The 21,336-nt window shown below is 43.9% G+C and overlaps 1 protein-coding gene across 4 annotated transcripts in view; it reads left to right on the top strand.

Moving 5' to 3' along the window:
- The window catches only part of SMTN (smoothelin), a 781,408-nt gene that overhangs the window by 626,440 nt on the left and 133,632 nt on the right, over positions 1-21,336 (top strand). Inside the window, exon 20 of one of the 4 annotated variants that reach the window (XM_069619346.1) lies at positions 20,304-20,474. The exons of the other annotated variants lie outside the window; for them this stretch is intronic. Coding sequence (XP_069475447.1) covers positions 20,304-20,448 — 145 coding nt within the window. The 3' untranslated portion in view covers positions 20,449-20,474. The remainder of the gene's footprint in view (positions 1-20,303; positions 20,475-21,336) is intronic. 4 annotated transcript variants of the gene reach the window in all.

Here is a 21,336-nt window from a genome sequence, read left to right as displayed (position 1 = left end):
ACTGTGTATAAGGTTTTTTGTGCAGACGAAAGAATCTTTTGAAAGCCTGTGTGATTAATCTAGATTATGAAGGGTAACAACTGCGTTTGCTGCCTTTAGATCAGGAGCAGATAAGATGAGCATGCATTGACCACTATCTGCATGCTATGTCTGCCTTTGCACAATACGCCTCTAGGTACATAGCTTTTCATAACACAGATTAGTGCATCGCATAGAGGAAAGTAGTAGGTGCAACTGAATTATGAACTGGCAGGTAGGGTCCATTGTGCAATGGGTGAGAGTACCCCATGGTTGCTGACCATCAGGCCCCATGTTTAGATTGTGTATTCTCCTACACGCTGTAAAACTGTAGACCGGTGGTGGGCAACCTGTAGACATCCAGATATTCTGGCCTATGGCTCCTATGATCCCTTGCCATTGTCTATAATGGAAAGTACTAATAGGGGTTTTAGGCCAAAACCTCTGGAGATCCACAGGTTTGTTGCCCACCACTGCTATACACTTTGAACACCCCCTGTCTATCCCTTGCCATTGCAAATTCTGTTTAGAGTTTTTTCTCAAAGCTGATTTTGGGTGGCAGTTTCATTCGTTTAACACTAATCGTTTAACATTAATTTCAATTAACAAATATATTATTTGAGTCCTTCTCCTCAATGGAACAAACTCATCTTGTAACTTGGTTCTAGAACTATGCTTCTGTTATGTGCACATGTTTTGTATCCCACTCTGGTATTTAAATCCCCACACACTATACATGTCCTTGCATCTTTATTTATTACATGTCCAGTGAAGACATTTTCCAATATTAATACCACTTCCCAGGACCTTCTTTAAATTTACTTTTCTAAAAGAATTAGTCGGACCTATACAAATTACTGAAGTCACACTTGAAATTTACCCCTAGAGTGATCACAAAACTCTTTTGATTTACTTGCATACTTACCTGCATTACCCCACTGTTTTCTTTAGTTTAATGGTATTTACTGCCCTCTTGTCATTGTGTCACCGCCCAATCAGTTTTCTGCATCCCAATTTCATCACATTTGACATTTCTCTAACCAATTTCGAGGTGGGCTAAAGTGAAATATTGTCACTGCCTGGTGTGGCAGCAGGGCTGCAGATCCCCGTGTCATTAGCAGAACATCCTACCTTCCCCTTCAGTCCCACTGCATTGCTACTCATTGGGTATATACAAACTTCCATTGAAATGCCCCAAATAATATGACCTAGAGTAGCCAATTGCCCGGTCCAGGGACAGACAAAACAAACCATATTACTCCAATTCATGATGCTTTTCTTTTAATGAATAGGAAAAGAAATTGTCTTCAACGAAAACACCAGACATTAGTAAAGATTCAATGAAACGGTCCACTCCCATGTGTCCAGTTGTGTATGCATTTCTCTTAACATTGACTGCTGTGAAGTATGTTTTTGTAGTTTCATTGGTGGCTTATAAAGATATGCACTGTGTGAATTGTTAAAAGTGCACTCTTTCAGGTTTTGGCCCTATACCAACTCTTAAGGCCAGTAAGAAGAAAAAACCTCCCTCCTTCAGCACCCTCGCCCCAGCATCATCCCACCACCACCACCGCCTCTCCAGTCACATTTACACTAAGGATGTTATTCAATTGCAAGCAAAACCTACCTGAACATCGTAGCTTGTTTATGGCATGCTCTTTTGGCTATCACAACAGTTTTGCAGTTAAAATGAATTGTATTATGTGGTGAAGACTGAACACGGGTTTACTCAGGAACCTGCTTTAGTGGAATGATTGCAAGGTACGGAAGCCGAGGGGAAAGTGCCCCCACATCAGACTCTCCTTCCCAACCCATAGCTCTCTCAACCGCATCCTTAGAACACTCACGCGCACCTAACACTCTACACCAGCCAAGGAAATCTTGCACGCATTCTGCATTCCTTCATTCATATTTACATCACAGATTATGACTGGCAATTACTTGAGGTTAATCAGGTACAATTGGATATTTCTGGGTTCCATTTTCTGAATTGCGAAGGTAAGGTTCTGTAAGTAACCAGTTCAAAAAAACTTACATTGCACAATCCAGGAAGCAAAAGGTGGTGGCAGGAAGAGCTGCGAGTGGGCAGAGGCAGGTAAGGGAGAGGGCATAGGGACTGCAGAGAGGTGGTGCGAAGTGGGGGGTGTGGCAGGGTTTTCTAGGATGTCCCCCAAATACATGTTAGAGGGAGCTGGTTGGAGGGCTGGGGGGAGGTGGGGTCTTGGGCTATCCCTGGAGAGTGGGGAGTAGGGCAGGGAACCAAGGGGTGAGGGAGATCCTTGTTTAAACTGCAGTTTCATAATGGGAGTTTCGAATAGTAAAATACAATAAGCACTGTATGCAATGAAAGAATGATTTGAAGCAGGGGATGGACCATTGACAAGAGTCTGGTTGGCCTTGGGTGGGCTAGGCATCACATATCGAAAATCGAGAACCTAAACCCTGCACATACATGTGCTACGTGTGACAGGTTGGAACCACTCCCCCTCCTGTATTCTGTGTGAGCTGAGCCACAGGGGACTGAGTTGGACATGCCATAACATGATGGGGATCTGGATCTCAGGGGATCCCATTCCAATAACCCACTCTGGAGCATGCCAGACACAGTAGCTCTACACTGGCAATGCTTGGACTACTGGGGGAACCTCTGAGATTTTCAGACTGCTATTAACCCACGTACACGCGAGAGGCAAAGAAAAGACGCAAAGGCTGAGTGTTTGTAATTCAGGTAGGGACAACGTGAATGCCCAGCAGAAGCCAACGGAAGTATGCCCAATGCAGGGCAAAGCAGATACACCGCGTAAGGGATGCACAGCCCGCTCCTACACTGAATGCTGTGCAGCTCTCCCGCGGGACACAGTGGAATGCTGAAAAGCCACAGCAGAGTCGCAGGCAGCTTCAAAGACTCCAAATCTAGAACAGACAAAAATAAGATGCCTTCTACAACCAATCAATCGGTGTAAGGGTTACTAAGGCCACCCACAGCACAGAGCCATAAGACCCTAGGGAAACCTAGAAGAGGGAAGTGGTAGCTGCCCCCTTGTCCAGGAGGGGTAAAAGTAGCGTACTTGCTATTTAAGAACTCTAACGGCGTCAAGGGAGTGAGAATACAGTGGTAAGTAGTACCCGGATAGGGGAGCAGGGGAATGTCCTCCACTCTGGAGGAAGAATGAACAAGCTAGAGATGAGCCTGAATATAAATGCCTTTAGCTAAATGCTCTCCAGAATTAGAGCGCTTGAGCAGTGACTCCTGGCAGTTGGGCCATACATCTTGCCTGCTGAAAAAGGACTGAATGAGGGGGAAGGGGGAAATCTCCATTCCCTAGAAGGCCAGAGAAATGCCTCAGAGTCCGGAGAAATCTAAGGCCCGAGGCCCCAACCTCCAGAGAAGCCACGTGAAGGTCTCAGAGATAACTCAGAAAATCCCTTGGTCTGAGGGATAGACCTCCAATGAAGCCAACTGAAAGATCCCAGAGGAACCCAGCCTGAGGGACAGACCTCCAGAGAGACCAAGAGAAAGGTTTAAAAGGCCCCACGGAATCCCAAATCTCAAGATCCGCAGATAGGTTCATGGAAAGACTCCAGAAAGGTCTACAAAGACAACCTATAAAGAATCCTGAAAGCTCTACCAGAGAACTTGCAACAAATGGGAATAGCCTAGAGGTTAGAGACAGAGAAAATGGGAGACATGTGGGAACACAGGACACAGATCTGTAAAAAATACCTTCTAAAACCCCTAAAGGTCTTGAGAGGAATCCCTAAGAAACCAAGAGAAAGGTAAGGAAGGTCCTTCATTTAACTGCAAGTACATTAGGTGGATGGCACCACAGACAAAAACATTGTTGTCCAGATTTTGTTTGTTGATTAGGGTTAACCTTGGAGCTAGCAGGACCTATAAAGTATAGGTTTCAACTTTAGTTGGCCAGTTGAGAACCTGTGTGTTAGAGTAGGGCGTCTGGAAGAGGACAGTGGCTGGTTAAGAGTAGGGAAAGGACATTTCTGGAACTGATCAGAAAATCTGGGAATCTGAGAGCACGATTTTCAGTTGGCGTGACCGTCGCACTTTTTTTTGTAGTATGTCTCTTTTCTGGTAATAGAATTCTCCCAAAGATGGAGGCATTTGGTCCACCCTGCCTTGAGAAAACTAATTACCCATAACTAACTAATTAACTTTATTAAAATCTTGTCTGTCCTCATTTCTCAACACTCTCACATATGGCAGGTTATCTTGGAGTTCAGTAAGTTTATGGGGCACTTGGTCATTGATCTGCCCAATGACTTGCAGCATCTCCACGTTGTACAGTAGTGGTTACTTTCTTTGGTGTTAAACCTTATGTAAGTCAACAACAGATCTTCCTTGAAGTCCCATATGTACAGATCTTTGCAAGAAGTAGAGGGTCTTCATTATAGGTTTTTTTTCTGAATGTTGACCTTTAGGGTCCTCCAGTAAGAGGAGACTGGAACACTAACACATACTTATTTTCAATTACACAATGTTCTCATAAAAAGGATTAGTATTTTAAATGTCATGCCACAACAATAGGCTAGGCTCCTAGAATGCAGTTTACACAGGGAATCATTTGAGCTCAAATCTCTGAACCGTGCCCAGTTTCTATGACTGATCCTTGAAGGCTGATTTCTTATGAATTGTTTTTGTTTTTAGTGTCGGGTTTCTTCCCAAATTCTTACTTCTATGAGAGGGAAAAGTACTTTACAAAAGCGTTGTTTTTTTCTGCACCTGCTGCAGACAGGAAATAGTGGTTGGTATTTTAGGTCCACTATTTTTGCCGTTTATGCCATGCTAATGGTGAACAAGAGCAAGGTTTCTGCTTTTTGTAAGCAGCATAAATGGAAAAAGGTATTCTACTTGGAAAAGGAGCTGTATTTGATGCATGGGGAAAGATGTCTCTTCATGCCTTTCTGGTGTTAACCCCATACATGTTGAGTTGGGCTAAGTTAGATTTGTAAAATGGATCTTTTTGAATTGTGATTTTGCAGTTTTAAATGAAAAGTCCTACACAGAGTTCTTAACTATCACTAATTTTAAGATTTATTTGAAGGTTTGGTGGGGTATCGCCACCACCCCCCATTAATTAGTCAAATAATTTCATTCAACTTGATGATTTAGTTTCAGAGTAGTTGCGGCTTAGTTTGAGGACATGCCCAGGCGTGCACTGTATTATTTTGCCCTGAATCGTAGGTTTCTTGGCAGCCATGGCTTCAGCCCACAGATTTAGTCAAACTGATAGGATATTCAGTGATCCATACATATCTACATGATTATTTCCTTTAAAATATTCCAGATTTTCAAATATAACAAGTGTTTCATTTCTGCATTACAATGTTTTAATGGCCTTGATATCAAACAATCCTCTTACTATCATGTGATGAGGGTAAAGGATCATTTGGTTAAGACAACTGGGATGATGGGATGAAATAATTGCTCTTAAACAAGTTGTTTTTAGGAAGGCAATCTTTATGTGAAATGTGTATCAAAGCCCTGTTTCCAAAGGCTGAATGTGTTCTTTGGAGGTTCACCCCTAAACATTTTTTCTAAATTCTGGAAGGTTGCCACATGTCAGTCTACCACATTCTGTGAGCAGTATTGGTTTAACTTCTACTCTTACTCAGACTCTTAGGGGAGGGCAGCCATTCCTCAAATATATTTTTCTATAGTAGGTTCTTAAAAGGCAGAGCTCCCATATTACTTCTCACTGCTGTGGTTGGACATCTGAGGAAGGTTATTTATTATTTACTTGTAGCTGCATTTCATCATGAGTACAGTCCTACGTTCATAATTGAATCCTCCCAAGGACATTTCAGAGTTGGGTGTGCAGTCACAAACTACTTCAAATTAGGAGGAATACCATTTTGGAAATATCTGCATACATAGAGAAACATGGTTAGCAATGGTTTCCCACGGTCAGATTCTTCTAGCAGCTGACAAAGGCAGGATTGAATTGAATTGATATTTTATTTCTATCGCGCTCATACACAAGTGTTTCAGAGCGCGACAACGCAATGGAGGGGAACAAGGGAGAACAAAACAACGATCTTACTAGGCCCAGTAACATGGAGAACGTGCAAGTGCAAAGAAGGGGGGAGAAGTGGAAAGTGCAGAGCAAAAGGAGAACAGAATAAATAATAATAAATAAATAAATAAATGATAAAAGCAACAAAAGTTGTAGTGCAGCCAGCAAATGGCAAGTGCTGAGTTTAAGGCAGCAGACAGGGTAGGTCAGATACGTGCAGGAAGGAAAAAGGGGGGGGCTGTATGGGTATAGGTACAGACCCCAGTACAAGGGGTGGCCCGGAGGCAGTGCAGGAGGGTGGCAAGGTGAGCAGGAACCTGGGCCCGGAGAACAGAGGGTGGCCAGGTGCACAGTGCCAAGAGATGGAAAACTATAACACATATTCACACCACTCACTGATGGAAGGCGCTACAAAAGCACCATGAGAAAAGCCACCGTGGATCCAGCAGATTAATATTGCTTTTTACTTGGTTGATCATAATAGATTTTTTTGAAAGAGGTTTATCTCATCCAATAATATCCTTTGGCTACTGTGTTCCATGTGTTGCCCAAGGTACATTAAAATCTCTACTTACCAGTAGCAAGGCTGATTATCTCTAGTCTGTGGGCAGTATTAGAACCCCTATTTAGGTTTATGTACAAGAGGCTGTGATACAAATGGCCTACTACAAAAAATCTTCACTTGCATCTCAACTATGTCCCTGTGCATATATTCATTGTGTAATCTATTACCATAGTGGAATACACTCCTTGTTCAGGAACTACTGCAAAACATGAATCCATGCTTAAACAAAAATGGAAACCTCTGAAAATAGGACCAGTACTTTACTACCTTCGATTCATGGGAAATTTCAATGTACAGACTGAAGGTGCTGCTTTGAGGGTAATGTTTACACATAGTCTAACAAATCTATAAGTGAATCAATGTGAAGAAAACATCTATGTATTAACTGATCCTTTTGGGAAGAAAAGAAAAATCAAGAAGAGATACTTTGATGATCTTTTGGTTTCAATATGATTTTCCTGTGCATTTTTAGTCTGGATCAGCAATTTGTGGTGCCCCTATCTTGGGTTCACCCATGAGTTTGACTGCTATTCTATCAATTTTCTGGATTTGGACATTCATGTGTATAACCAATTCTGTACTATACTATTTAGCAAATCTACGTAAATGCTCTAGTTAGATTGCAGAGGTACCATCCATATACTTTTAATGAGAATGTCTCCTTCTGGGCACCTCTTGCCCTTTTGAAGGAACTGTAGCAATCCAATTGGTTGAGACTAGTTCTCAACCGTACAATATGATGTGAAAGCAACAAGGACAGAGGCTGGCATCTATCATCTCATATGCACGTCCTTATGATCATTCTGAAATTCTCAATATCATGTTTGATACTTTACTCCACAAGCAGTTACAAGATGAAAGCAAACACTAGCCTTTTCTTGCATTGGAGTGAAGTTTGAAAGAAAGTTCCTTTGAGGTCAAAGATAAACTTTAAGTCACTGTAGGCAGCCCTGGAAAGGCTGGACGTCTCCTGAAGTGTACCCTCGCCTGTGGAGTGTGTGCTGTGGGTCTCGTTCATTAAGATGTTCCTACGAGGCCCTCATGGTTGACTTGCAAAGGATATGGTGACGTCCAAGAGACAACGCAACATCTATTTTGAGGGAAGTCCTCTTTTTGTTGTCTGACATTCTCATATTGGTATTTTTCAGAACAAGTGGTACACTTTAAGGAATTAAAACTCCCTCACTGCACTCAATAGATGTCCAGCAAGTAATATCCATTGCCTTGGGAGCTTTTTTCAGCAAGGTCTTTCATGATCCAGCATTATCTCCAGAAACCCACAAGCCAACTAGTGACGAGGTGAATGTCTCCTCTGATCCCTTGTGAAGGAGGGAAGACTCTTTATTTTTATACGATCTCCAGGGTTTGTAAAACATGCTGGCTGCCATTTACATAGTCATTTGGCACGGATTATGGTCTAGTGATAGTCTTGTCTGCTAGACATGGTTCCCCAGAGTGGTAGAGGGCTGTAGAGAATGTGTGAGAAGGTTAGTGTTGTATGATGAGTAGTAGGGTCTGATGCACCGTTCAGTGTAGTGTAGCTTCTTTTGTTTTGGGGTATCTAGGTGGCGTCATGAGGGGCATTAATGAAAGGTTTTGTTGCTATTCTGTATGTGTGGGTGCATGTTCTACTTGCAGTAGATGGACCTTCAGAGTGTTTTCTATGGTTGGGTTGGGTGTCAGGAGCACACAGGGCAATAGATGCATGTCAGAGTGCACACTGTAGTTTTGAGGTGACTCTGGGGGGGGGGGGGGTGGACACTTAGCATATAACAAACAGGGTACATACCAGGCTAATCTTTGTGGAGACAGGTAGTCACAGGAACTGTAGGGGCAGGAGCTGACTGAAGTGATACAGAGAAAAAGAGAAGAGAGGCAAATATACTGGGTAACATGGATTGATCCGAATAAAAGGTATACTGGAATATAAGGGGTCTCCAGGGAGATTAGGGGAAGACCTCAGGAACAGTACCAGCAGATTACACTTAACAATCATTCAGTAACGTAATGGGTGGGATGTGCTGATGAGATAGTTGTACTTTGTGTAAGGTTAAAGCTGGATACCATATATTAAAACAACAGTGGATCAATTTGCAATCAAGACAGAAAAGTAGAGTGTATGGAAACAACCAAGTACAGGAAAGGCAGAGAAAAGAAGCAAGGAGCAGAAACTGTAGCCGAGGCTGTAGACAGAAGCAACACAAGCACTACTTAGGAGGCACACATGAATGCTGGCGTAGAGGAAATCATGGACCAAGAATCGAAACAGGTATCATGGATTTAGGCAAGCAAAGTTGCCACACATACACATGGAAACCTAGTGTTCTAGGAGTACGATGAATCATAAAACATTGGTCATACATAAGAAATACAGCCAGTCACTGCCGACTCATTGAATACATGGATCAGGAAACTCAATGCACTAGTCATAGGTAAGACAAGAAGTTGCTGCAAACTCGGCGAATACGTGGTTCAGAAAACTGAGTACACTGACCAGCGGGTACTTATGACTGAAGTCTTAGCAAGTAAAGCATGATACTTGGATTGCAGAGCGACATAGGGGGAACTGCTTCACCTGAAACAAGGTGAGTCTGTGAGCTTGGGGGGTGGGGGTGTGGAGGGGGCTGCTCACAGCAAAACAAGGTCTTGAATAAAGTGTGTAAGGCAGCGCAAATACTTTCAGAAGAAGGATTAGGTTTCCCACCAAACAGGACAGAAGCTGGAAAGCAGCTACAGCAAGTAGGGTTCAGTAGCCAAACGCAAGATAGCATGGAATGGTTCAAAAACCACATAAAGCAGAAACTCAAGGTAAAGGCAGTTGATGGAACAATTGTTAAACCTCAGAGTGCACTTATGAAGCCCTCCCAGCCACCAGCCCAACAGGGCGCAGCTGATTGCAGCCTGAGGCAGAGAAGTCCAATTAAGCCCAGTGCAGGCTTCAGTAGCTTGCAGCAGTGGATTGTAATTAAGGCCTCTCCCGGTAGCCTAGCCTCCAGGAGCTTGTAACAGGTGAATGCAATCAGGGTATTTCCAGCTTGTAGCTGTGTGTTGCAAGTGAATGCATTTAGTATGCCTCACCCTGCTCTTTGCCTTATGGACAGCACACATCTACCAGAATGCATTAGCTGGGTTTACCCAAAGCCAGGAAAGGAACATGAAAGTAGTTTGGTCCAAAACTGCAGCAGTAAAACACATTAGTGAATGCCATAGCAGTTTGGGGATTTGAACATGGTATGTGTGCTATGAACAAAGTCTATTAATGGGTGCATACAATGGTACTGGGTAGCAGGTGGGTATTTTCCTAACAGTAGGCTAATGAGGTTGGGAGGGTTGGTCAGGTGGGTACGAGAGGGAAGGCTGCCAATCATTTAAGGGACGATAGTAGCCCAATAAGATATTGGCGCAATAGTTTGATTTTAGTTGGAGGTGGGTGGAGGTGCAATAAACATCTGTTATCTGTCACACGAATATATGCCCTTGCGGGTGAATGTGTGCGAGACAAGGGGGTGAATGTGTGTGAAGAAAATACACATGCAATGTTGTAGGTAGCTGCATTTTTTGGCAATTGGTGTTTGAAGAATGGTGGATACAGATCTTATCATTAGTCAGCGAGGGTGGGAAGGGCAGATGGTTGAGGAATTGGGTAGGTGGGTGAAGGTAGACTAAGGGTTTATTCATGTTTAGTTGAACATCTATTTAGATATTTAGGCTCTGGAAGTGGAAAGGACAGGGTATTTTTGGAAATTCTCATTCATTCCTTTTCCATTCTCTCAAACCATCTGAATGACTAAATTACCATGTGCCTCTCTTACTGCATGATGACCTAGCAATGTTGATATAATTTGAAGACCAGAGAAATCTTCCTTGGATCTCCTTGTTGGTGAAAATTACCTGGATGTCCACCTATTATTTCCTCTTAGAAAATATTGGCAAATCTAGACTTGTTCTTAACTCCAGTGAAAAAGCATATGTTTTGCAGAAATAAAGTTCAGTATGGCCTCTCTGGGTAAAACTTAGTTTGTTGTGATGAAATGAGTGGTTTGTTACAGACGAATTGGAAAAAACCCATACGTCTTGCCCATCTGGCAACTTCTAGACAGGTTCCAAGGTCAAGGTAGGTCTAAGCAATTAGAGGTTGAAGTATTTCCTTTTGTGCTAGGCTCCATGGATTTTGTAAACACATGCTGCTATTATAAGACATGTAGGATAGGTTTCCTTTCTGAAAAACTGTCTCAAAAAGGAATCTTTTCAGGATTTGCACTTCAAGAATCTTAAGCAAAACTAGATCAGTTGTAGTTTTCAACCCTCTATAGTGATCATTTGACTTCAAATAATTAGAGACCCTGTTATTTAACATTTGTCACTATAGTAGAAAGTACATCAGAGGATGGGCTTGTGCCCTTTTCATCAAAGTCATTTGGATGCTACTACAGCTATTTCCATTTCTGTTGTGCACATCACAGTGGCTTTCTATAGCCCACCGCCCACTTTCAAATAATGCTTTTATCATTTCAGTTTAGAGCAGTTCATTTCTGAAGAAACATGCCCTACAGGAGACTTTGGTTGTGTGGTCTGTTGGCATCTTCTGGTTGTACGAGATGGACTACTGTGAGTGCCTATTTGATCAAAGCCTCAAAAAACATTGGGAGTCATAATAATACGGACAGAAAAAGGGAACTATATATACAAAAATTAATCTTTCTATATGCGATAAATGAACCTAGAACAAAGCAATGCATAACTTATATGATGCAATAAATCAAATCATTCAAATATTGGGGAAAGCCTGTCAATGAACTCCTGAAAGTGGAATTCTTCAATTATATTTGATTCAATCACGGTTTTAAAATGCATGTACAAAAAACTATTATGCACCAAACATGTAATGAAGATCAGTATAATGCATTATATACATTTTACACTACATACATAACTTTATGCATCAGAAATATAATATACAAAATACTCAGTTTGTGGGTATGAAAGCCATACACACGCTATGGAGATAACAAAACGATTTCATCAGACAAGAAAGTTGACTAGTTTTGACAACACGTAATCATTTGAGGCCATATCTTTATCAGGAAAAATTGGAATTGTAGTAAGAAACCTATACATGACAAAGACGAAGATTTATAAAGACAAGTGTAACACCAATTTAAATGATTACGATTCATGTAGGATGGACGTGGCTTCCAACAGATGCAGCTTCCCAGTGAATAAGACTTAATCAGTCCGTCATCTCATTTAACAGACTCCTACACCAGTGGCTGTAGAGCATATCTGTGAAAATTAATCCAGCAGTAGAGACTATACCCAAGATGAACAGAATCTACATGCAAATATTTGCAACTTAAAGCTTGTAATTTCACTATGCAAGCTCTGGCGCTTTAGGTTGAGGGCAAGATTGATTGACTTCAAATGTTGGTGTGCCATTCTAGCATTAATTTTCTGGCCAAAGCATGGCAGAGTATTATTTTTTAGCAGGAAGAATTGCCACCCCACCCCTAGTACGAGCTGAATGGGTCTGTCTTGGAGGAAGGACAACATCCACCTGTCCGGTTATTCAGCGATTGATCTCTCTGCAAACAAGAAAACTATCCTGGTGCTGGGGCAGATGGTACCTTTTTCTTGCATGGAGATTTCTTTTTTGTATTTAAACTGGGGTAGGTTGGGCCTTTGTCTTGTGAAAAGGAGATTGGCCTGTCGTTAACCTGGCCTTGACAAGAGAGGATGGGAACCCCTCTCAGCTGAGGGTGGGAGGCCTTTCAATGTGAAACCAGACCCAGGCCTACCCCTGAGGTGGACGGTGGGAGTTAAGGACCCAATTCCTACCTCGTTGTGCCTACATGATTCTGTGCAGACCACATAGTACTCAAGCTATACCTCTGCTGCAAAATATATGTTCGTTATTATTCTGGTTTTCCTAGTGAATGAAGATGAGAATCCAGTATGGCACAGCGTGGAGAGCGCTATGGCTGAAGGCCCCACAGGAACATCCAAGAAGCTTCAACCAGACCACCAGGCAACATGTCCCCAGTTATCGTCGAGAGTTGTCTCCTTAGAGGACAGGGAGGGATGAGAGCCACAACACCTACACGCGGTAGCAGAAACAGCCCTGAAGTGCAGTCAGAGATGTGCAGCGTTAACATGCAGCAAACACTGGCTTCCCTAGACCACCAGGGACTTCTGGGGAAACAAAACCCCCTTCTTTGCGATTTACAGGTGTGGCAACCCAAGCAGACGCCGCTAACACAAACAGACAATGGCCTGCCCAGGCTGCAATGGCTGTTCCCTGTGACTGAAGTGGATGGAGCTTAGCCTGCTATTTGTGAGCTCACATGAAACCTCAATGCCCCGGGTGGGGAAGACTTGGGCTGATTGGCCAGGGAAAGGAGACCAATCCCAACAGAGAAGTCTGGATATAAGCGAGGAAGAAGATATTGGAATTGTGGGTTATTTGGGTGAGGTCAGAGGAGGCGGTGGTGGAAGACCAACAGACCAGCAGGAAGGTGGAAGAATTTTTGGGTGTTTTCTGCAAAAGGTGAAGTATTGGCTTATGAGTGAAAGCAGTGCTGCAATTTGAGTGTGCGTTTCGTCTTTTTTGTGCCAAGAGTAGTGATAACAATGTAGAGCGTGATTGTGGAGTGAATTGTACTGAGTGGAAAGAGGGTGACTAAGTAGCGGTTTGGAGAGTGGAGTAGAGGTGTGTGGGAGGAAGTTGTGGGTTAGAGGAGGGAGAAGGTAACATCAAAGGATGAAGGCAAGGCCTGGGAGGAGTAAGTATGTCTAAGGGACAGGAGATTGGAGAGAGGAGTAAGGTGGGAGAGAGTGGGTGTGGGAGTGTTGGGTGGATTCTGAATCAAGCTGGGTATTTGTATGGCACAGTACCTATCCGTGTCAAAAACCAACACCTGGTTAGAGTAGGGACAATTAGTTGGTTGACCTTTAGAGTTCTTAATGTAAATCATCCTTTAGACAGCAGGGGTCAATATTCGATAGCGCTAACCTGGGGCCAGGGACACCTCGGTTAGGGTCAAGGTTCGATTTCAGACGAGAGGACGACGGCCCTAAGGCCCATAAAGCTATCAAGAAAAACCCTTGAACCATCTTTGAAAGGTGGATTGATTTTGTACGCCAACTGCGACAGTCTTTTACCATGATCGTTTTTTGGTACAATGTTATACGACAAGTAGATATTTGAATAATTCTTGTTCAGTTGTAGTACTGTTCTAAAGTACTTCTGCATCCGGCTGGCCACCTCCATTCCTTCGGACTCATGAGATGTCCATATCACTGTCCTTTCTTTGACAGCATGGAGAACTTCTGTGCAAAGTTAAGGAGACCCCAGGGTGCGTCCATGACTTTGCCAGTGCCCAGTTGTAGCTGCGGCCCGCATCTTCTGTTTTACCTTCCCCAGTATTTTTTTTCTCTACATCAGAGCACTGCATCTGTTTTTATAATTTTCTTTTTATGTAAAGTCTTTTTGTGCTAGTTACTGGATTTGTTGCTTGGTTTCCACCCATGATTGATGCCACCGACTTTCACATTTTAATGGGGTAAGAGCTTAATTTACCAAAGCTGACTCACACTTTCTGTGCCTTCAGTAAATGGTACACAGCAATTTATCACTGTGGTCTAATCAAAAAAGATACATGGATCTCTTTGGAATCCAAAAAAGAACACAGTGGGCATTCCAGTTGTCCGGTCCCTATGGTTTGTAAATGCACATCTGTATCATGGTCGTTTTTAGAAGTTTAAGAAGGTGGACTGAGGTTGTGGCAGAGAAATCAGTTGTCAGAATGATGCTTTGAGATACATATTTGCACACAACACTACAGATATACAAGGTTGTATCTACTTTTGTTAGCAGAATTACATACTGCTAATTTTTTTTAGTTTTTTTTCTAGGTTTAACCACAAGCAGGAGGCCCCCTGTTGCAGCACCTTCGCCTACCCACTCAGTCTCCCTTTCTATTCACCTAACCCACACTCACCATATATTTATTTTGGAGGAAGAATGTGGCAAAATGTAACATGACCAAATTGTAGGTTGAAAAGGTGCGGAATACCAACACTACAGGGTAGTAGCATATCATGTATTTGTGTATGCTTTGTCAATTTGTTATCCTCCTTCCTAACAGTTGGCCATATACTCATACGTCCCTTCCTCTTTCCTCCGTCCTTGTCGGCGTCCCCCAACATGGGGCCAGTACCAGAACCTTTGGCAGTGAACAATTGAGCTTCCACTTTAAATTTAGTGTAGCGCTGGGGCGTGGGAATGCGCTGGCGAGGCCCCACCCTCCGGCACCTCACCCCAGTCCCCTTTTCTGCACGGACAATGTCGGACCTGGCAGCCAGTGCAGAGACTTTTTAAAGCTTTCTGCTTGCCACTTGTTTTTGTTTTTTTAATCTTATTTTACTTCCCTTCAGTGCCACGCCTCCCCCGGGGCATGTCCGCTGCAGGAGGATTCATGAGATGTGCCTAATGCAACCACTTGTTCCCGGCCTCGGACCCCCATGGCCTCTGTCTTGAGTGTTTGGGGTCCGACCACCGCTGGGACGCATGTTCGGCTTGCAGCACTCTCGGTCACAGGGCATTGAAGAATCGGTTGTCGCAGTGGAGGGAGATCTTTCACATTTCTGCGCCACCCCAGCCTAAGGACTTAGTGTTCAGGACCTCTCGTCAAGGGAAGGTAGGCCCTCTGTTCAGCATGGCTCCACAGCGCAGCAACTCTTTCCCTGTGGTATCGACAGAGATGGGTTCCTCGGATTCAGGTTCTGGCAGGCCCAAGGCCTCTAAGGCTACCGGCTCCCAAGCCACAGGGCTGGGGGCTCATCTGGGTGCTCCAGGGGCAGAACGGGAGGCCTTCCAGGCTACATGTTCTCAAGCTGTGGGGCTCAGGAACCCTACCGGCTGTCCTAGGAGGGGCGATCAAGTTCGTCCTCCTCTTCGACCCAGAAGGGTAGGGGGTCGTCGAGTGCCACCTCCAAGAGTCTGTCCTCAGCATGATCCAGCACAGGTGCTGAGGTTGTCCAGTCTACTGGAGCTCTCTCTGAGGTCGTGAGTCGGGGCGTTATGACAACCGGCCATCCGGTTGAGGTCTCAGCGCCTACCAGTGTGTTCTCTTGAGATCGATGCTTCCGCTGCAGGTGCAAGAGCCATGGGGTATCCTCCCATGTCTGAGGCCTCTCATGGCTCAGGACCTTCGCGCCCTCCCAACCAGAGCGTGGCGCAAGGCTTCAAAATGGCAAAGAGGCACGTGGCGGAGCCTGCACGGCCAGCAGCCATCTTGGATCCAACTTGGGGCCGTCCGTGCTCTCGCCTATTGAATGGGCTCTGCAGGAAGATCCCGGTCCCCTTCCCCCTGGAAGCAGTAGCGGATTGTACGGTACAGGCATCTGGTCTCCTCAGGGGTACATCTACCCATCGCAGACTTACAGTGCACCCCTCAGGTGCCTCAGCGCTTTGGTCAGGAGTGGAGACCCAGCGCCTGGGAGGGCAGGCCCCAGGGACCCGGCAGCTTGCGAGGACCGTCCACTCCGTCTACTTTGCACAGTCTTTGCGTCTGTCTCAAGACCTGCCAATTTTAAACCTACTTGATCAGTTTACGCTGTTACTCAGGTTTTCATTGCAACAGCAAGGTAGGTTGTCAACCCTCAGCGTTTTCTCTGAATGTTTGACATACCACATCATGCCCCAAAATGAGGTGACAGTGTGACTTGATACACACTATTTCCTTCCAAGTGTATCCTATGTTCTTTTCACTTAGTCAATGTATGTGCAAGTTTTTCTCTCCAGGTCACATTCTTCTAATTCACTTAGGAAACTCCTAATGCTGGAGCTTTGTCTTTCCCTTGGAAGAAATAAAGCAAGTGAGCGCTTCAAAGCCATTGATTGAGAACTCTGTAGACAAGGGCTGTTAAGGCAGCCAGCTGCATCTCAAGCAATGTGTGAACACAGTAACTAGAAGGTTAACTAGAGCGTTAGCTATTTCTAGGAAGCTGCATTATAGTCCACTGTGGGCTTCTTTTTGAACACCTGTTCTATGGGAACAATAGCAGCATTAATGTATTTTATTAATACTGATCCTTTAGTCAATAAATAAAGTTGCCAAATAAGTTAGTGGACACGTGTTCACAAATCACTGCTGGATGGAGCTTCTACAACCCGCATGTCTGGGTTTTCTGAGTGACATGGCATGAGTCTTTCATCTGTTTGGCATCATTTTACCTCCAAATTTATTCTAGTCTAAACTAGTCTGTGATTACACTCTGTAGCTTGCAAGTGCAGGAAATTATTTTGTACTTGAATTTTAAAAGTCTCAACACTTTAGCTGCCTGCATCACTTGGCAAGAGTATCATCAGGCCTTCCTTCTTGGCCTTGCTAGATTTAGCAAGACCGCCGACCTCCAAAACTAATTCTGCCAGCAGCACACTGATGTGTTACGAGTTCAGCCCCAATGAAACACTAGCCCATGCCTCAGCCCGGGAATATAAGCGCCAGTAAAGCTACCCAAGGCCATCATCAGGACCTTTGAAACAGTGTTTCAATAAAGGGTTTTTGAAATGCCTTCATCGGCGCCATTTAAGACCCTGTGTCTCTTCTACAGGCTAAAGTTAAGCCGCTTTGCAAGAGAACTTTATAGAAAAGCAATGGTCACACAAGTAATGCACAGGGATCATTTTAACACAATACAGGATATTAAGTGCCGCTGGAAAACCAGCCCATTTATTGTTTTCATCGGCCTTGAAAAGGCACTTTAGCAGGAAGCGGTTCTGCTGTTTTTGCTGTGACGGTTTCATATTGATCTGCTGTAGCTTTACTTACAATATTGTACAGTGTGTGGAAATTGGACACATTTGAAGTACCTAAGTCACAATGATATGTTTATAATAATGCGTTAATTGTCCATCAACATCTGACCTGCTGGTAAAATGATATTAATACTTAACAAACCAATCCGAGTCTAGGCGCAGACTAAGATGCACAATCTTCTCATAACTAGATTTAGATCTTGTCTTTGTCACATGGATTTCTAGAATCAACCACTTGGACTATATGCCCTGAAAGGTGTGGCCAACACATTTTAAATGGGAAGTAAAGCTAAATAATGATGTTTGTTTTGGCTAGAGTTAACAGGTGGGGAAATATTCACATAATGGCGATGACACTGGGCCTCATTACGGGTCTGGCGGTAACCCTGCCGGTGCTACAGGCGGGTTGGCGCCAGACCCGTAAAAAATGACCAGCGCCTGACTTCCCGGTGTTACCGGGCTATTCCAAGTCCGACGGCCGTGAAGTCAGGCGCTGGTAATTTCGTTAGTCCCCATTCCCATAGAGTCCCACAGCACTCTATGGGAATGGGGACACGGGAGCATCGGCACCGTTGCTAACGGTGCCAGTGCTCCCGTGAAAACTCTTCAGGCGGGTGCCGTCCCGCCCGGCAGGTCTGACCTGCCGAGTGGGACGGCACCCGCCCGCAGAGTTGTAGTGTGCCAGTCTGGGTTTACAGGCGCTGTTGTTTCCGGACCAGCACACTTACAATGAGACCCACTGTCTCCTTTTGTAGAGCCAATGTTTCAGCTTCCTTAATGTACACATACTTTCCACTGCCTTGGAGCTCTGAAAGTGAACAGTGGCATCTCCTCTTCCGCTTTCCTTCACTCCTCAACTTTCCTTCCTTCCATCCTCCACCCACATTACTCTTCTTTGAAAGCCTGCAGGATTCAGGGTACCTTCCACTGCTTCATCTCCCTCTAACCGATTTCTTAACATGTGCATAATTCGTCTTGGCTGTGGCATAGAACGGTCACTGTTGGAGCAGATGAAATCTATGCAGCCGGGGCAGATGCATGTTTAACACCAAGCGTGCCATAGGCTGCTGGAGCAAACCCGAAGAAGCCTGGTGGCCCATCTCTAAGACACAACCTCCAGCAGTGCTCAGCAACAAGCCCCTGAGCCACCGGACTTGGACAGCTGCTCTTGGAAACCTTGGACCTCCCATATTCATTTCTGACTTCACCTCCTTTATCTCTACCTCTGTTTCCTCTTCCTATCCTTTGTCGTGAGCTCTTCTTTATCCCGGTGGGGCACAAACCCTGTCCACACCAAGAGGACTTTCTATGCCCCTTGAAAGCTAAAGGAAACCTTTAAACCAGAGCAGCAAGTCTGAGAATGATGGCGAGCAGTGGAACCACTTTGGGTCCAAACTTTCAGAATACCAGGGCGGTAGCGCTCCAACCTGAGCCGCCACTCGCATTCTTTTCTAGGAGGTCCTCTTGCGTTTAAAGGTCTCCTTTCTCTTTGGGGCGCCTCCTGGTGGGATACAGGCAGTTGGTGCGGCATCCAGGATGTCTCTGCTTTGCTTGGGGTACACTGAGGTGTCACGTTGGTTTGCTAACTCTAAATGAATTAAAAGAAACATGGACAAGGTTTTTTTTACTCTGTCACGCCTTCCCAAAATACAGTACTTTGTGCATCCTCCAAAGAACTGGGAATGGGTAAGAGCTCTTGCATCCTATATACTGCACATATATTGGAATGAAGGTGAGAAATCTTCAACTCCTGAATATTGATGCAAATATATAGAGCCTTGCAATCCCCTATAAATGAACACAGATTTATAGAGGGAAGTCACTTTTATATTTTCATGCAGGTGTATAGGGGTGATCTGTCACTCTTATATGTTAAATGAGATATATATATATATGGGGACATGTTGCCTCCTATATATTGATATGGGAAAATAGGAATGTCATCACTTCAAACTGTATTTGTGAAGGTATTTAGGGATGATCCATTACCCCTACATATTAATGCAGTTTAGAAAGGGACAGGCCACACCTATATATTGATATACTAAATGTGCTCTATACTGATGATTGGCACTTTGTGTACGGATTATCTATCATCTGTATATAGTCATGCAGGTATATGAGGACAAATCATCACCCCTATATATTGATGTAGATATATAGGTGTGAGTCATCACCCACCACTGCATATTTAGTAAAATATATAGGGCCCCATCCATCACCCCCTGTATTCTGATACAGGTATAGTGGGACACACTATTGGTCCCTATATATCAATGCAGATGTATAGAAACAAGCCATTACACCTATACATTGGTGCATATGTATATGATGGAGACCCCAATTCCTATATATTGGTTGAGATATGCAGTAAAGTTGTGATATACCCTATATATTGAGGATATATAAATCCAGATTGCTTAAAAAATGAACTCACTTTTCCCCCCCTAACATCCTTCACTTCACTCAAAGTAGTGTTCATTTTACTTCTTTGGTTTGCATTGATCTCCACCCCCTCACATGTGACCTCACACACCCTCACTGTCACCTACCACCACTGTGTTTGTGTATTTCAGTATACAGCTAGGGCCTGCTCGTAGATGTCTTCACTTTTGCAGCATTGTGTTAAGTGTTTGGTTGAGCATCACACCTCTATGCACCAGTAGAATGCAGTGTGTTTCACCATTACCAAAAGCATGCTTATTGTTATGGCACCACTAGGAGAATGTGAACAGGATTGATGTTTTTCTCGTTTTTCTCTTTCTCTCTCTCTCTCTCTCTTTCTCTCGTTTTTCTCCCTCTCTCTCTGACTGGACTGTGTTCATTCGCTCCTCCCCTTATTCCTTCTCTTCCCCTCCTCCACCCGTAGGAAGCATGCAGATTGTCCGCAGCTGCTGGATGTGAACGACATGGTCCGGATGAGAGAACCGGATTGGAAATGTGTTTACACGTACATCCAGGAGTTCTATCGCTGTCTGGTACAGAAGGGACTGGTAAAAACCAAACAGTCGTAGAGCTCTGTATGCAGACAGACCTGATGGTGAGAATCTGTTCCTCCTCTCATAATAGCTGCCTACATGGTGAGACTGCTAGTTGGCAAATGCATGCAACATCTATGCTTCTGACCCCTGTTCTAACCCGTGAAACCAGGATTACTGTTCCATGACCTTGCACATATATAGAAATTCTCGCTGGGAAATTCCAACTCCTTTTTTAAGCTCCATTCATTTAGAGTAAATTGCCAGAATATCTTAACTTTTTGTTTTTATTGTGTTGTAGTTAAAATATTTCAACTTTTCACAAAACCAAACGAGACCAGATCAACAAGCTCTAAACATTAAAATACATGGCCATAGCAATCATAAAAACGTTAAAGAAAAATGAGAAGGGAAGTACATGAGTAAAATCTTCCCAAGAAGAAATGATCAGAAGCAGTAATTAAAGGAATAGAAGAAGAAAGAAAAAAAAGTGAAAGGACAAAAAAATCAGGAGCCCCTCCCTTTTTTAAAATCTAAAATACACATTTCCGAAATGACTTCCCTCTCATTGACGTAAACCAACCAATTTCCATTTGTTTAACAATTTTACAACTTCAGTCGTTAGAAATACCTCATTACCTGAAGCCAGTCTATCCCAAAAGCAATCTGTGTCCAACCACCAATTATGGCCAACAAATCTAGAAAGCCTTTGGACCCTCAACTCCAGGGCTCCCTGACATTTCCCCAACAGGTGCCTAAGTGATTGTAATTCCTTCTCTTCCCATCTCGGGCAAATATCCGACTTAATGTCCTCTGCCACTCTAACATGTTGAATTTCGCGTGTGGGCAGAAGATTCGAAAGAAATCTTAGGAACTCTGATCTCATGTTTGAATCAGGAAATGTCTTCAAATAAGTGGGCAGCG

This window comes from Ambystoma mexicanum, chromosome 10 (genome assembly GCF_040938575.1).
Source record: "Ambystoma mexicanum isolate Mex_15411 chromosome 10, UKY_AmexF1_1, whole genome shotgun sequence".
NCBI classification, from domain to species: Eukaryota; Metazoa; Chordata; class Amphibia; order Caudata; family Ambystomatidae; genus Ambystoma; species Ambystoma mexicanum.
Note: the sequence above shows the minus strand (reverse complement) of the source record. Positions and strands in the feature narration are given on the sequence as shown.